This window comes from Arabidopsis lyrata (genome assembly GCF_000004255.2).
Source record: "Arabidopsis lyrata subsp. lyrata unplaced genomic scaffold ARALYscaffold_7, whole genome shotgun sequence".
In the NCBI taxonomy this organism is placed as follows: domain Eukaryota; kingdom Viridiplantae; phylum Streptophyta; class Magnoliopsida; order Brassicales; family Brassicaceae; genus Arabidopsis; species Arabidopsis lyrata.
Window position 1 is genome coordinate 18483512 of NW_003302549.1, and position 16710 is coordinate 18500221.

The window sequence follows — 16710 nt, forward strand, 5'->3', positions numbered from 1 at the left end:
CCTAAAGAAACAAGAAGACTTTTTTTTTTATCGCTGGATCAACATCACCGACCTTCCACATGTATGATCTTCTTCTTCCACGAGTGGCTTTACTTTTCGAAAGTTTTTAAAATCTGTTTTGGAATTTTATTTATTATTTATTCTTGCAATGTATATAATTTTTTTGTTGATTAATAAATTTCATATTTCAAAAACAACAAACAATATGAAGTAGATTGCGTATATAATTTACTTTTAAGACATTCATCTATTTAAATGACATGAGTTGTAAAATATTATCAATTTAAAGGTTTCTATCAATTAATATATGGGGCATAAAATCTGTTTGTTAAACTATATTATCATAAAAATATATTTATTAAACAGATATATTGTAATGTATATATAGTTATAAAACTCACTTACACAATTTAACTATATCCCCTATTTTTTTGCTTGCAAAATTTTAGAAATTAAAAACCAACACACAAAATTTTTACATTCATACTTTGATTAACTAGATTTTAACCCGCGGTGTACCGCGGGATGATTTAATTTTAAAGTTAGTATAAAAATATTTTGTAAATTGTATCTCCTTATAACATATTTATTTATATTATAGTTTACAATTATTATTAAGTAACGGTATACCACGAGTCCACGCGACAATTATTAATAAACTGAGGATTTAACCCGTATTAAAGAGGTATATAAATATTGGTTCAAATTCAACCGCCATATAAATCCTTTCCAAAATATAACTCGTTCCGTAATTCCTTAACCCGTCGCATGATTTGTTTTTATTTTAAAATTTAATGATTATTTATTATATATAAAAGTTTACAAATCATATCATTCTCTAAGACAATTATATTTTAATAAACTGAAGATTTAATATGTATTAAAGCGGCATGTTATTGATATTTAAATTTTTTAAAATATTGTTATTAATTAACATTATACCACGGGACAATTTTTGGTTTTATACAATCTTTTCTAAATGAGACTGATTTAATATGTCTAATATTGGTGGTATTAAAAAAAAAGGATTTAATCCGTATTGAAGCGGCGGATTAATGATATTTTAATATTTTATTATTGTTGATTCAAAAACCCGTCCCGCCAAACCCGTCCCGCCAAAAAACTCATTTATTTTATTAATGTTGATCTTATTTATGATTTGATTCTGAATCATTGTCTAAATATTTTAATCGAATGTAGAACATAGAACACACATTTTCGTCAATTAGATAATATATGTCCGTTTTTAAAATTTCGAATCACAGTATATATATGCATAAAAAATTGATTTTTTTTATTTTATGTATTATATGATGATTCAAAACAGTTACAAACAAATCAAACAAAGATAATAGGAGAATCATAATTCTAAATCTTAATCAAATATTCTAAATATCTAAATTATTAAATATGGAATATCCGGTGTATGAGTTGGGTTAAATATAACCCGACCCAACAAATTTTTTGTGAAGGATTTTATAAAACGGGTCAGATATCCGATTAACCCAGAAGCATTTTTATCCATCCGTCACCAAATTGTTGCAAAAATACTAGTATAGATGTATGTTGCGGTTTGTCTAATAGATATTTAGACTATTGTTGTACCCTATAAATAATGTACTACTAAAAGCAAAATGTGTATTTAGATTAACTTATTTACCATTTTTACTTCTTCTTCTTTGGTAAATAATAGTACTAAGTAAAAACACAACATTCAACCTTTCCCATTATTGGAATGGTAATGTCTTCAATACCATTGACCATTTTTAAGGAATGTCTTTATTATTTTTGGAACCTAAATGCTAATATACCGCAATCACTTATGAGTATTGAAGTTGAGATAGAGGAGGTACAAGGAGACCTTATCTGCAGAAGACAAAAAGCCATTTTTAGTAAAACTAAAGAAAAAAAAAAACAAAGATTGAAACACAAATATGCGCCACTCGTAGTCCACCCCTATCTCTTTGGCAAAAGCCAACTTCACTCTTTTTCTTTTTATATATTAAAAATAAAGATTCTTAAGCCTCTTCATATTTTGCTTTTTGTCAACTCTTCCTTTGCCATCTGTTACAAACACCAAACTCTCCTGATTCATCAGTTTTAAGTCTTCTTCAAGTCCCAGGTAACTTCTCTCATTTTCCTCTGTGTTTTGTCACTTTTTTCTAGCATTCTTGATCTGTTTGTTCTTGTCACATGTTTTGTTTCTGGTAAGAGAATAGAATCTTGTTGTAATAAAGTTAAACTCTGTCTTTCATTTGCTAAATTAAGCTTTGATTCCAGTAGATCTTGGGTCCACCATTTTACTAATTAATCCACACTCTCTCTACTTTTTGAATTATAATCAACATGGATCATCACACCTTTTTGGTATTTTAATGAATCTCTTTGTCTTTTGCTTTTAATTTAATGTATTTGGTTGCTCTCTAATCACTTTTTTGCATAGTGAATTTGGTTTAGTTTAATCAGCAATCTGGTCAAGAATCTGAATGATTTAGACCAAAGTACACAAGTTTTTAGATTCCTGATTTGGATTTTGATTTTGATCAGGGATCAATCCAATGGCACAGATCTTAGCAGCTTCTCCAACATGTCAGATGAGAGTGCCTAAACACTCATCAGTCATTGCATCATCCAAGTTATGGAGCTCTGTTGTGTTGAAACAGAAGAAGCAGAGCAACAACAAAGTCAGAGGCTTTAGAGTTCTTGCTCTCCAATCTGATAACAGTACTGTCAATAGAGTTGAGACTCTTCTCAATTTAGACACCAAACCTTACACTGACAGGATCATTGCTGAATACATTTGGTATATTGATATCATCCGCTTTACTTATATTTCCCTGATTCCTGCGAATTTTTCGTAACCTCGTCTTTTTATTTGGATAGGATTGGAGGATCTGGAATTGACCTTAGAAGCAAGTCAAGGGTATGAATGATACTCTAGATTCTATTGTAAATTTTGTTGTCAGGAATTATGATACTAATGAAGCTTATGGATGGTTTCAGACTATCGAAAAGCCGGTGGAGGATCCTTCTGAGCTTCCTAAGTGGAACTATGATGGTTCGAGTACCGGTCAGGCACCTGGTGAAGATAGTGAAGTGATTCTATAGTAAGATTTTTTTGTCACATTTTCTATTCTCATTTTCTCTTATATTTCACAACCTCATAGTTCGTGTATACCGTTGTTGTTGTATTCAGCCCGCAAGCTATCTTCAGAGATCCTTTCCGTGGGGGCAATAACATCTTGGTATGTGTCATGAATTGAGTTTGATAGTAGTATAAGTAACATTTTCATTATGACATACTAATTATTGAGATTTGTTATGTGAAGGTTATCTGTGATACTTGGACACCAGCTGGTGAGCCAATTCCAACAAACAAACGTGCCAAAGCTGCTGAGATCTTCAGTAACAAGAAGGTCACTAACGAGGTTCCATGGTTTGTCACTACCCCAAAATCTCATTGTCATCACATTTACTTACAATTTGCTGCTTAAGTTTGAATACTTGATCCTGAGTTTAGGTTCGGCATCGAACAAGAGTACACTTTACTTCAGCAAAACGTGAAATGGCCGTTGGGTTGGCCCGTTGGAGCGTTCCCCGGTCCTCAGGTGATAAATTAAGTCAAGCAAGAAAATATGTTTTGTGTTGGTTAACAAAAAAAAAAGTAACCAAACTCTGTTTTGTTGTCAGGGTCCTTACTACTGTGGAGTTGGAGCTGACAAGATTTGGGGGCGTGACATTTCAGATGCTCATTACAAAGCTTGTTTATATGCTGGGATTAACATTAGTGGTACTAATGGTGAAGTTATGCCTGGACAGGTCTGTTTTTCAATGGAGCTTTGATAACAAATTCTGTTATTTGTATGTTTTACCAGTTGGCAATCCTCTGATGTTATTAAAACATGTGTGCAGTGGGAGTTCCAAGTTGGCCCGAGCGTAGGAATCGACGCAGGTGATCATGTTTGGTGTGCTAGATACCTTCTTGAGGTAATTCAAAGTCTCTTTTGTAGAGAGGTGTGAGTGAGTAAGTGAAACTTAAGGTCTTGTAACTGTTGTTACCTTTTTGCAGAGAATCACAGAACAAGCGGGTGTTGTCCTAACACTTGATCCCAAACCGATTGAGGGTGACTGGAACGGTGCTGGTTGCCACACCAATTACAGTACCAAGAGCATGAGAGAGGAAGGAGGATTTGAGGTGATCAAAAAGGCCATCTTGAACCTCTCGCTTCGCCACAAGGAGCACATCAGTGCCTACGGTGAAGGCAATGAGAGAAGGTTGACCGGAAAGCACGAGACAGCTAGTATCGACCAATTCTCATGGGTATGTATATGCAATGAAAGTCTGAAAGATTTCAGCTTTAAGTACTTATTTTTGTGCTTATTTACTTTAAAACTTTTTGACTTGGCAGGGCGTGGCTAACCGTGGATGCTCTATTCGTGTGGGACGTGATACCGAGGCGAAAGGAAAAGGTACTGATTCCGGAACGGTTACACATGTTTTCTTTGCTATATACATTGCTAACATGTATTGTTGTGAATTGGAATATAGGTTACTTGGAAGATCGGCGTCCAGCATCTAACATGGACCCATACATTGTGACCTCACTTTTGGCAGAGACCACACTCCTGTGGGAGCCAACTCTTGAGGCTGAAGCACTTGCTGCCCAAAAGCTTTCCTTGAATGTTTAAAATTAGTCGAAACATTCATGAATCCGATGAACACACATGTCTATGTGGTCTCTCCGGGATCATAAGGTTGTTTAAAACATTTGTTCGGATTAAGACATTATTTGTTGTCTTTTCATTTGCATTGTTGAAACTAAGAACTCTAGATGGGCAATGGTCATCCTTTTATATTGGTTCTTTTGACTGTTATGGTCTTACCCTAAGATATTGTTCTAGTCATCTTACATTTTTCTCTTCTTTTTTCTAACTAGTTCGCTATTTCTTACCGTTATCTCTTTTCAATAAAATGATAAATAACTATTACTATTTTGTGTCACCAATCGGACTAATTATGGAGATAAATAAACGTTCTAAGATCATTTTGGTAAAACAAATTATCAAATTACTTAGGCTTTTGTGTTGTTTCTTCATTCGGATGATCTCGTTTGAAGTTACATGAAAATGAAAAGAACATATAAAAACATGACTCGTTTGAACAACAGAGAGTACTGAAATTGTGATCAAAGGTAGTTTAATACGTTTTACATTCATTATCCATAGCAATGGTCATAAACTAGAAGTCAATATTTCCAAACATTTTTCTTCTCCAACTACTTGTAGGCTTGTAGCAGAAAATGTTGTACTTGGATGAGCAATAACAATAATGTTTGGTTTTAAGATTTGTTAGCATGATTGGTAATTTATACAAGAAACTGTGGAAATGATTTGTGACATTCAAAATTCTATGGTTTTCTTTCTTGAAACTCAGTACTTCATGACAAGAAAGCATATTTTAATATTGTCGGCTTAAAAATCTTAAAATGTATGATTTTATAAAGAGATGTGAACATATTATTGTGTATTTCTACATCTCTCTAAAAGCTAATAAGATATTCGGTAATATGTGTATATATATCTTACACATGATAATTGAACACACAAAATTCGGTATGATCATTTCAAAAAAAAAAAAAATTCGGTATGATCAAATATTATTTCAATCTTTATTTTGTGTGTACGAATGTGAAAGATAAGTGAATTAAAACTTAGAACAAAATCCTGACATTAGCTCAACATTAAGAAGATATATTGATTATACGAAGAGCAATATATAACTTAATTACATGACATTTAAGCTTTGGGCTAGGCTACGTGCGGTGGCTTAATGCATCGGTAAACCGTGCATGAGACGTTATTTATTTATTATAGTTCACTATTTGCATACTCTTACTCATAATATTTGGTTTTCAGTTGAGTAGAGACCAGACGGTCGATTACTCTACCATCCTCCGCCGCCACCGCCGCCTTTCCATCCTCCCCCTCGTCCTCCACCTCCGCCACGTCCGCCGCCTCCCCAACCTCCGCCGCCACGTCCGCCGCCTCCCCAACCTCCGCCGCCACGTCCGCCGCCTCCCCAACCTCCGCCGCCTCGTCCGCCGCCTCCCCAACCTCCGCCTCGTCCGCCGCCTCCCCAACCTCCGCCATAATTTTGTACATCATCATCTGACGCACTATCTATTTCTACGGTGTCTAACTCAGCACCGCCTCCACCACCACCTCCTCGACCACCGCCTCCTTTCCATCCTCCACCTCCTCGGCCACCGCCTCCCTTCCATCCCCCACCTCCTCGGCCACCGCCTCCCTTCCATCCCCCACCTCCTCGGCCACCACCTCCCTTCCATCCCCCACCTCCTCGGCCACCGCCTCCTTTCCATCCTCCTCCTCCTTGATCAACTTCATAACTGTTTTCTTCCTCTTTCTCAACCGTAGCCTCAACGCCAACGTCTCCTTGATTGAGAGTATCCTTAGCGTCGTCGTTTTTCCCTTCTACGGTTGGTATCTCTACTTGCTTTTCACCTGTTTCAAACCTCCACTAACATAAGAATTCTCTATCAAGCTTATAAAACATCTAGAAATTATAAAGAATAGTAAACACCTTGTTTCTTGTCATCCACGGAAGTCTCTGCAGCGACAGCTACAACAACAGCCGCTAACAAAAGAAACCATACTATTAACGTTTTCGTATTCATGTTTACTACGTACCATGCAATTGAGTTTACAAGTTTGCTCGTATGAAAAGATATGCTACTTCGCCTATTGTTATTTATAGTTGCACCGGTTTACGTAAGCAACAAGCTATATATTTATTGTAGATACATGTCACGATCGATACATGCCAAGCGGTGGAGCTGTATTGAGGATGGACATCACTATCAACACCTCATATTTAGTTGGCACGTAAAGATTTTGTCTTCGAGCTCTCTTCATGTCTCTGAAGCTAACACGTATGTTTTCAGACTGACACGTACGAGGTTCTTTAGAGGATGGTTTTGAACGTTGACAAATAGCTTCTCTCGAGTTACTTCAGGTTATTAGTGCCCTAGCCTAGCTTCGTTTTGTAACCACGAACTAGTAAATTACGAGCTTTCCGGACTTGTTACTCTAGGGTTAAAACTTCAAAATGCTCTGATATTTACGGCTAAAACTCTATTACGTACTCATGAATCTTGCGTTTGTGATATATGAAGAAAACAAGAACTTGAATGAAAACATAAACAGAAAGTAAAGAACGGTTTTAGTTTTAACGAGTTCAATACTTCAATCTCCTGAATTTACTATATATCAAGCTCGTTACAATTAAGTACCAAACAACCCTTAATATGCAAGTTCTTAATTTCTTATCATATCTCCGAGGTACAATTTGAAACATAATCATATTTCAGAAAGCAAGTGACACACAAGTCAGGTTCAAGTTTTGGGATTTATTATTGGACTTTTAAGTTAAATATTAATTAGAGTCTTCTTGTGTGCATTTGGTTCCGCATGAGAAACACTTCTCCATCGAACTCAAAACACACTTGACAAAACTCTAGTTTGAATTTGAGTTACCTTTATTATAAACTTTGGATTTCTGATTTACGTTAGCTATTTGAAACTTTAAGTAGGTCTAATGCATTATGGAGTATGCTCATTGGTATATTACATATGGTTGTTCTGAGTTTTTGTTTGTGGATTCTAACGTTTCGGATACATACATATCTTGTGGGTTCAGATATAGTTCGTTGGAGAGACTTCTAAGAAACTGATGCGAGTAAGAACACACAAATATTTAGAATACTTTTATAAATAACATTTGTTTACATAGAGCAAGATCCGTGAAAAAAAAAAAAAAAGTTTACATAGAGCAAGATCTAAACCTAACTTCTATAATATATAAAAATAAATAATATATTTAGAGATAATACTAAATTTTTAATACTTATATATGTAAAAACTAAATTCCAGTAACAAATCAATTTTGTACTTTTCTGATTAATGGATTGAACAGTTTTCTGTACGCACAATATTCACTAGGACCCATAAACTATGAAGGATGGTTAACGCAAACAGGCGCAAGTACTTTTTCTATTGGACTTGAACGGTTTCGTGTAGGTACAATATCCACCGGAAAAGCTAATGGAACCATTAGAATTATTCTATGCACTAGGAGTCATCTTATTATACAAAGTTGAGTTTTTAAAGTTGCTAAATAACGTGATCGCGACACATGTCAAGTCTATGATAGAAAAATAGAAAAACTAAAAAAAACATATCTATATATAATAAATTATATGTCTATATTTAAAAAAATAGAAAAACTAAAAAAAACATATCTATATATAATAAATTATATGTCTATATTTAAAAAATTTAAATTCTATTTTTCTTAATCAAAAAGAAAACTAACATTTTTTACATGTGTTATTGATCAATTAAATTTGGCATGTACTAATTTTAAAAAAAAAATTCATTTAGCATGGATATTAGCTAATAAACAATGACCGTTGAAATTTAAACTGAAAATATTATTTTAATTGGACAAAAATTTTATTTATCATTATAACTGATGTTGTGCAAATGCATGTATCAGGTTTTAAAATCCTTAAGAGTACAACAAATAACCTGCAAGTGCACAGCGAATCAGTTGTTGTACTTAGGGTATCGAATCCACAGGGAGAGAAGTAGTTCGGACAAATCTATTAAGACAAGTAAAGCTAGGACAAAACAATAAAGAGGGGTTGGTTGTGGTGTCACGATTGCAAGTAAAAGTAAATAAGAAAACAAGTAAAGAAAGCAAGTAAATAAACACAAAAAATCAATAGGAGACAAACGTTGGGCATCAATGGTATCGCAGGGGCTTCAATGATCGCTATCTAAGAAATATTAGAATTAGGTTTGTTTACTTCCAAGTCTCGGACATACAAAACACTAAGATTCGGCTAACTCTAGGTTATAGAAATAGTCGACTAAAATCCTTATACTCCGTTACTCAACTAACGCAGACAACGACGCATATATCAAAGCAATAAGATCAAGTTCGATTCTAGTCCATAAAGCCCTATAACTAAGTGGTGTGTGCTTGTTATAACAGGATACACATTCGTAAGCTAGGTCTAGCGTATTAAACAACCTTGTGAGCAATTTAAACACTTGGGATCACGAGTTAGGACATGAATCTAACTACATGCATTAAGAAACAACTTACTTAGAAAGAATATAGTGTAAACGATCAAACAAAACCCTAAGTATCGCCACTTAAACGATCGATCATATTCCCCCCTTTGATTAACCCTTTAAACCCAATTAGAAAACTACTCTAGCATGGTTAAAGAGATCATCAAAGTAAGGTTTGATAAAATCATAAGAAAGAAAAGAATAAGAACTGAATAGGGTTTAGAGATTAATTCTTTGAATGTAGAATACAAGGGGTAAGACTTCACATTAATAGATCTTAGAGAAAACAAGAGAAAAGAGAGAGAGATTTGGTGATTCTTCAAAGCTTCAATGAACGACGGCTGCAGCTCTTTGGCGAGGGCAGGGATTCACGGCAGCTCTTAGAATAGTCTTCGAAGGCACACTAGGTTTAAGGCTTTCAACATGTATTTATAGGTTTTGGGAACCAAGGGTTAGGTCTAGGGGTAAAAGCGTCTTTTCCCGTAGATTAGGTTAAGTGCAACTCGCGTCTCTAGACAGGGTAGATGTATTAGTGACCGGGTTGGAGAGTAGGAGGCAGCCCGGGCTCGGCACTTGTGACCGGTGCGGTCTAGAAGCTCCAGAACGGTTGCATAGCTTCTGGCCGGTCTGGACATATCTTCACTCTTCTGGTCATAACTTCTGAACGGATAAATAAAAAGCTCTGGTTCCACATCGAGGCAAATCCTGACTCTTCTAGCTTTCCATAGCCACCGAGATATCTTGATTTGTCAACCGGGAAGACCTCGAACGGATGTCATACTTCTGACGTACAGAAACTGTCTTAAAACGGGTTTTGATCGCCTTTTGGTCTTTAAAGCTCAAAAACTCTTAAAACCTTCTTGGATCAATAAATACTTGAATAAATCCTTCTTAGCTCTGAAATCACTCCAAATGCTCCCTAAAACATAAGAAAACAATAACAAATATGGGCGAAAATCCCATGTTATCAATAACATATATAGTGTTTTTATTTGCTATATTAAAACACATTTTTTAAAACAAATAGTGAGTTTCTAAGAATTAATTTGAATATAGTCCTTGATGAGAATATTACTATAGTTATACTTATGTATCTTAGAATTTAAATGCATGTAATCTAAGTGAAAACACCAAAAATTTGGTTTATAGGAATGAATTTTTGATCCTTGATGAGAATATTATTTTATTTTATTTATTTTTTATTTATGAATTTTAAATGAGACATAAGGTAAAATTAACTTATGAGATGACGCCATATAAAAAAGACTATATCTTAAAAAAATTTATCTTCAAAACAGTTTAATGGATTTTATTTTCAATAATTATATATTCTTTGTTATTTTTAGTTATTTTAAATAGTAACTAAGATATAGATTTGATATGATATACATATTATTATGATATAAAGTTTTTAGCATTTATCCATTAAGATGAAGTCAGTAGAATTAAAATCCAGTTTATTATAATGAAATAGATAGTCAAATTGTATTGCCAAATGGAATGTGTAACACTAAAATATGTTTTTAAATTTTTTACTAAATTATAGAAAAAGTGTATGGATTAGTATTTAGAATTCAAATATCATCAATAAGATGGAATGTGTAGAATTAAAATTCAGTTTATTATATGATAAAGTATATAGTTAAAGTGTTTAACATAATGGGATGTGTAAGATTAAAATTTGGTTTAAAACAAAATTTACTAAATTAAATATTAGAAAAAGCAATTTTTGAAGAATTATAGAAAGTTCTTAACCTAGTTCATCCAAGCATAAGGCGCCGCCGGTGGTTTGGTTTCAGTTTGCATACAGTTTGTGAAGTTTATCAGTTGAATCCTTTTTCTTGTTTTGAATCTGATGGAATACGCCTTGGATAAAGCTTTGCAAGAGATGTCTCTAGAGGATGATAAACCAATTGTGCTCAAAAATCTCCCGCAGTACAGTTTTGTGGTAAGGAATGGATGTAGTATCGTTGGGAAGCTTCTGTGCCCGGAAAATCAGAAGATGACGGGCGTAATTCATGAGATGCCTCGTCTATGGAGAGTAAACAACAGAGCAAGAGGAATTGCTTTACCGGAGGACAAGTTTCAGTTTATTTTTGATTCTGAAGCAGATCTTCTTACAGTACTGGAGGCTGGAGCGTGGACATTCAATGACTGGAGCATGACTTTGGAGCGTTGGGTGGAGAACCCTCCGGAGGACTACTTGCGAATTCTACCCATATGGATACGTCTTCGTCATATCCCGATCAACTTTAACACCAAGGAAACGATCCAGGAAATTGCAGAACACATAGGGCAAGTAACCCATGTTGCTTTTGACCCTTTAAAACCACAAAGCAGAGGCTTTGTTCGAGTACGTGTACTGTTTGATATCAACAAGCCATTGAAGAACACAAGGAATGTGGAGTTACCCACTGGTGAGGTGGTGGCCATTGGAATTGAGTATGAAAGGATCCGTAAACGGTGCTACCAATGTCTCCGTCTCACACATGATAAGGAACGATGTCCTCTTAATCCTTCAAACAGGCAATCCATTGCTACGGGAAGGATTAAGTCATCAGCCATCATTCCGAGTCGCTTGATCCCAAAAATCAGTAAGGATGATCCTTTGTTTGGTGTCTTAACTGATGATGATGTTGGGATCGATTCAATCTCTGGGAAACCGAAGATAGCAAAGGCTGTTCTTGATGAAATGCGACAATATCTTTCTGTTGCTGACCCTCAAGAAAGGAAGATAAGGGTTACACGAGTCCGTAAGTCAGTCTGGGATTTAGAGAAGGATCCGCAAGGCCAAAAAACATTGCTGCGTCTCGAAGCTTCGCCTCTTTTCATTACAGATGTGGATAAAGGGAAAGGCTTGGTTTTTGACTTTGAGAGAACTACAACATCATCAAGTGCTAAGGAGAATTCTACTAACTCTACAAGTCCAGAAAAGCAATGGGTAGCCAAATCAACACAATCGTCTTCAACAACTTATGTTTCTGCTTCAGAGTTTACGGATGTTTCTACGGTGTTTAAGGCTGGTTTTTCAACTGGCTCAGCCGGGAACAAACCGAAAGCTCACAAGAAACGTAACAGGCCCAATCAATGGAGAAGGAAGGCACAAGCATTGATAAAAGAAAGAACAGAGACTAGTTTGTCTATGAAAGAGAAGACAGGTGAAGATGTGGTTTTAATGAAGCTTAAGGCTTCTGAAGAGAATGAAGTGGAAGCTGCAGTGGTATCTAAAATCGCTAAACGCGGTGAAGAAAAGGTGGTTCCGGTTGAGGAACCGCCGACACAAGTATGAGCTTTATGAGTTGGAACTGTCAAGGATTGGGGGGCACTTTGACAGTTCCTACTTTGAGGGAAATGAGGAGTGAGCATTTCCCGGATTTCTTGTTCCTCATGGAGACGAAGAACTCCAGTACTCACGTGTTGAAGGTTCAGAGATGGATGGGATATGATCATTCACATATTGTTAATCCAATTGGCCTAAGTGGCGGTTTAGCTTTATTTTGGAAGAATTCTTATGAAGTAGAAGTGATCAATTCGGATCATAGAATTATTGATGTGAAAGTGAAACTTGGCTCTTTATCTTTCTTTATATCCTGTGTGTATGGCGACCCATCTACTCATTTAAGACAACTGGTTTGGGATAAATTGATTGATATTGGAACTACTAGAGATGAGCCATGGATAGTTTTGGGAGACCTTAACGAGATTATTGACAATACAGAGAAGCTTGGCGGACCAGCACGGGCGGAAATTACTTTTTTTCCTTTTAGGAATATGATAAGTGATTGCCGTCTACGGGAGGTCCCAAGTATTGGTAATAGATTCTCATGGGCTGGGGATCGTAATAATCGATGGGTGCAATGTCGTCTTGACAGGGTACTTGGTAATGAAGCTTGGTTCCAAATCTTCCCACGAGCTCAAGCGGAGTATTTAGAACGTATTGGATCTGATCACAGACCATTGTTCTTGCGGTTTGTGAATGAAAACATGTCTAGGACTGGGCGTTTCATGTTTGATAAACGTTGGATATCGAAACCAGAATTTGCCAATGTCATTAAGGAAGGATGGACTAAGGACGACGCTGCGGGTTATAAAGCTTTACTTCATCGAATATCTGATTGCCGCAAGTCAATCTCTCGATGGAAACGTATATCGAATCAGAATTCTAAAGAGAGAATTTCTCAGCTCCGTCACAGACTTGAAGAAGAAGGTATTAAGTTGCAGCCAAATCGTAGTCTTTTAAAATCACTTAAGTTGGAATTGGCTGAAGCTTATCGAGCAGAAGAACAGTATTGGAAACAAAAAAGAAGAGAGAGATGGTTAAAGGAAGGGGATAGAAACACGAAATTCTTTCATGGTAGTGTACAAAGGAGACGAGTACAAAACCGTATACTATCCCTCCTTGACAATAATGATATCGAGCAATTTGCAGAAGGCTCGAAAGGAGAGATTGCTGTGGAATACTTTCGGAAGATGTTTCCTAGTTCCAAGCCGGACCATGTAACAAAAGCTCTTGACGGCATGAGGCCGCGGGTCACAACACGAATGAATGCTGAGCTTATTAAACCAGTCACTGCAGAAGAAATAAAGTTAGCAGCCTTTAGTATTAAAGGTGAGAGCACACCGGGAGCTGATGGGATGTCATGGCTCTTCTACCAAGCTTATTGGGATATTGTTGGACCACAAGTTATTACGGAGGTTCAACAATTTTTTCAGTCTGCGTCTCTTCCACATGAATGGAATTTTACACAGATTTGCTTAATCCCGAAAAAGCCAAATCCATCAAGAATGACAGATTTAAGGCCCATTAGCCTCTGCTCGGTGATTTATAAGATTGTGTCTAAGATTCTTTGTAGTAGACTGGAGATATTTCTACCAGAAATCGTGTCAGACACGCAAGGTGCCTTTGTCTCGGGTAGATTGATATCTGATAATATCCTCTTAGCCCATGAGATGATACATGCTCTAAGGACTAACCCGAGATGTGATGAAGATTTCATGGCCATTAAAACTGACATGTCAAAAGCGTACGATCGCGTTGAGTGGAACTTCTTGGAAGAACTATTAATTCGACTAGGCTTTGATATAAGATGGGTTCAGTGGATAATGTGCTGTGTCAGAACAGTATCTTATTCTATACTCATGAATGGAACATCGTATGGATATATTAAACCTGAACGCGGCATTCGGCAAGGCGACCCTTTATCTCCTTTTCTTTTTATTCTATGTGCAGAAGCCTTGGTTCATATAATGAATAAAGCCGAACAAGAAGGCAGGTTAACTGGACTACGACTAACCAAGTCATGTCCCTCTATCCAACACTTGCTATTCGCCGATGACAGCCTGTTTGTTTGTCGTGCAACATTTAAAGAGTGTACAGAGTTTCTCCAATGCCTCCGGCTCTATGGAAGGGCTTCGGGTCAAGAAATCAATTTTCATAAATCCGCTATAACCTATGGCAAGAAGATAGACCCTTATATGAAACGCTTGCTTGGTTTATTTACCGGGATTGAACAAGAAGGTGGAACAGGTAAGTATCTCGGTTTACCAGAATGTTTTAGCTGATCGAAGAGAGAAATTCTTGGTTTTATCACTGATCGGCTTAAGCAGAGATTAAGTGGTTGGTATGAGAAGACATTATCTTTAGGCGGCAAAGAAGTGCTTTTAAAATCTGTGGCATTAGCACTCCCGGTCTATGCAATGTCGTGTTTCCGCCTAACGAAGCATCAATGTCAGAAGATTACAAGTGCTATGTCTAATTTTTAGTGGAACGAATGTGAAGATAAGCAGAAAATGCATTGGGTGTCATGGGAAAAGATTTGTAAATCTAAGGCTCAAGGGGGATTAGGCTTCCGAGATATAGGTCGTTTTAATCAAGCTCTCCTTGCAAAACAAGCTTGGCGCTTATTGGATGTGCCTACTTCGTTGCTGGCTCGTGTCTACAAAGCACGGTACTATCCTCAGATAAACGTTTTAGAAGCCACAGCCGGGTATCGACCGTCATATGCATGGAGAAGCATCATCTTTGGGAAAGAACTTCTGGAACGTGGTCTCATGAAAGTTATTGGTAATGGCCAGAGCACGAATATTTGGATTGACAAATGGCTTTTTGATGGTTGTCCGAGACGTCCAATGAATAAAGAGTCTCTGATGGATATCAGCTTAAAAGTTAGCTCTTTGATAACGCTACAAGGTGATTGGAACCTTCCACTCTTACATGAGTTTTTCCCACCTACAGATGTTATTCAAATCAGCTCCTTCCCTCCCGATCCATGCTTGGAGGATCGTTTCGTCTGGGCGTACACAAAAGATAGGCAGTATTCAGTTAAGAGTGGTAATTGGTTATTAAATCGTGACGCAGGCCGTCTGGAAGTAATTTCAGAGACTACAGTTTCATTAAACAAGCTCAAGGAACGTATTTGGCGGGTGAGAACAGCTCCTAAAATTCAACTATTTCTTTGGAGAGCGCTTTTGGGAGCACTGGCGGTTGCGGATTGTATGCGAAGCCATGGATTAATGATTAATCCCATGTGTTCAATATGTCATAATCATGAAGAATCCATTGCACATGTTCTCTTTGGCTGTACCTTAGCAACCTCGGTCTGGCAGCTCACAAATTTACCATTACCAGAACAAGGCTTCACAATTTCCATTACAGAGAACATTGCTTTTACTTTAAGCTTAATGGACAATGTTTCCTTACCTGTGAACATGCGTGCTGCAATTCCATGGTTATTATGGGGTATATGGAAAGCAAGAAACTCAACTTTATTTGCAGGACAAGCTAATGATCCCAACATTCTCATTGCATCGGCTCTGGAGGAGGCAGAGGAATGGAGTCAACAACATCTAGCTATGGATCATGAGAATGATTTGTGGAATAGACGACAACCACGACTGGTGCACCGATGGATAAAACCAGCTTGGGGAGGTCTTAAGTGTAATGTTTATGCATCTTGGATTAAAGATTCTGTCCATTGTGGAGGTGCATGGTTACTAAGGAATCATATGGGAGATGTGGTGCTTCATGCCCGTGATGCATTTCTTCCCATGGTTAATCGCATTGCTGCAGAGTTACATTGTATACTGTGGTGCCTCCAAAGCCTTCATAGCTTACGTTTTCACTCTTGTGAAATTTGGACTGATTGTAATGCAGCGGTGAGTGCTTTGGAACGACCGAAGGAGTGGCCGAAATACATATCCATTCTCAACAAAATTTCTCAAGCAGTACAGGTGATGCGGGATGTGAGATTTAAGATCTCTTCACCGAAAGCCAACACTTTGGCTAAGGCTATTGCTTGCAGCGTTACAAGAGATGGACGATTCAATTCGTATCTGGCGTCAGGCGGACCAGCTTGGTTACACACTCGGATTGAGGAAGAACGAAGGCAGAGGATTTGATCTTAGGTTCCTTCATCTGATCGATATCTGCAATTATTGCTTTGTTTTTAGTTTGCTGGGCTGTGCTCTGTTTCTTCATCTTTATTGCTCTGTTTTTATTATTTCCTTGTCTTATTATGAACCTCTTTCTTCGTTATAATGCAAGACGTTAAA

The 16710-nt window shown here is 36.8% G+C and overlaps 2 protein-coding genes across 2 annotated transcripts; one reads left to right on the forward strand and one right to left on the reverse strand.

Annotated features, from left to right (window-relative positions):
- The first annotated feature begins 1813 nt into the window (after window positions 1–1813).
- LOC9304500 (glutamine synthetase, chloroplastic/mitochondrial) lies at window positions 1814–4914 on the forward strand. Its single transcript, XM_021017504.1, has 12 exons — window positions 1814–2122; window positions 2548–2803; window positions 2884–2923; window positions 3004–3107; window positions 3197–3245; window positions 3330–3436; window positions 3521–3608; window positions 3691–3819; window positions 3913–3987; window positions 4070–4321; window positions 4410–4470; window positions 4550–4914. The coding sequence occupies exons 2-12, from the start codon at window positions 2559–2561 to the stop codon at window positions 4687–4689; spliced, it is 1290 nt and encodes a 429-aa protein (XP_020873163.1). The 5' UTR covers window positions 1814–2122; window positions 2548–2558; the 3' UTR covers window positions 4690–4914.
- Window positions 4915–5267: 353 nt separating this feature from the next.
- Window positions 5268–6933, reverse strand: LOC9304501 (glycine-rich protein 2). Its single transcript, XM_002870393.2, has 3 exons — window positions 6839–6933; window positions 6602–6759; window positions 5268–6522 (listed from the first exon to the last, which is right to left on the reverse strand). Exons 1-3 carry the CDS (start codon window positions 6931–6933, stop codon window positions 5945–5947), a joined length of 831 nt encoding a protein of 276 aa, XP_002870439.2. The 3' UTR covers window positions 5268–5944.
- Between the last annotated feature and the right edge of the window lie 9777 nt (window positions 6934–16710).

What these genes read in the sequence shown, in the direction of transcription:
- LOC9304500 (XM_021017504.1), top strand. Translation starts at nt 2,559, where the DNA reads ATGGCACAGATCTTAGCAGCTTCTCCAACATGTCAGATGAGAGTGCCT. An exon ending in ATCATTGCTGAATACATTTG is followed by an intron (nt 2,804 to 2,883) that starts GTATATTGATAT and finishes TTATTTGGATAG; the next exon opens with GATTGGAGGATCTGGAATTG. An exon ending in GATAGTGAAGTGATTCTATA is followed by an intron (nt 3,108 to 3,196) that starts GTAAGATTTTTT and finishes TGTTGTATTCAG; the next exon opens with CCCGCAAGCTATCTTCAGAG.
- LOC9304501 (XM_002870393.2), bottom strand. Translation starts at nt 6,933, where the DNA reads ATGAAGAGAGCTCGAAGACAAAATCTTTACGTGCCAACTAAATATGAG. An exon ending in ACAGCTCCACCGCTTGGCAT is followed by an intron (nt 6,760 to 6,838) that starts GTATCGATCGTG and finishes AAATAACAATAG; the next exon opens with GCGAAGTAGCATATCTTTTC. An exon ending in CGTGGATGACAAGAAACAAG is followed by an intron (nt 6,523 to 6,601) that starts GTGTTTACTATT and finishes GGTTTGAAACAG; the next exon opens with GTGAAAAGCAAGTAGAGATA.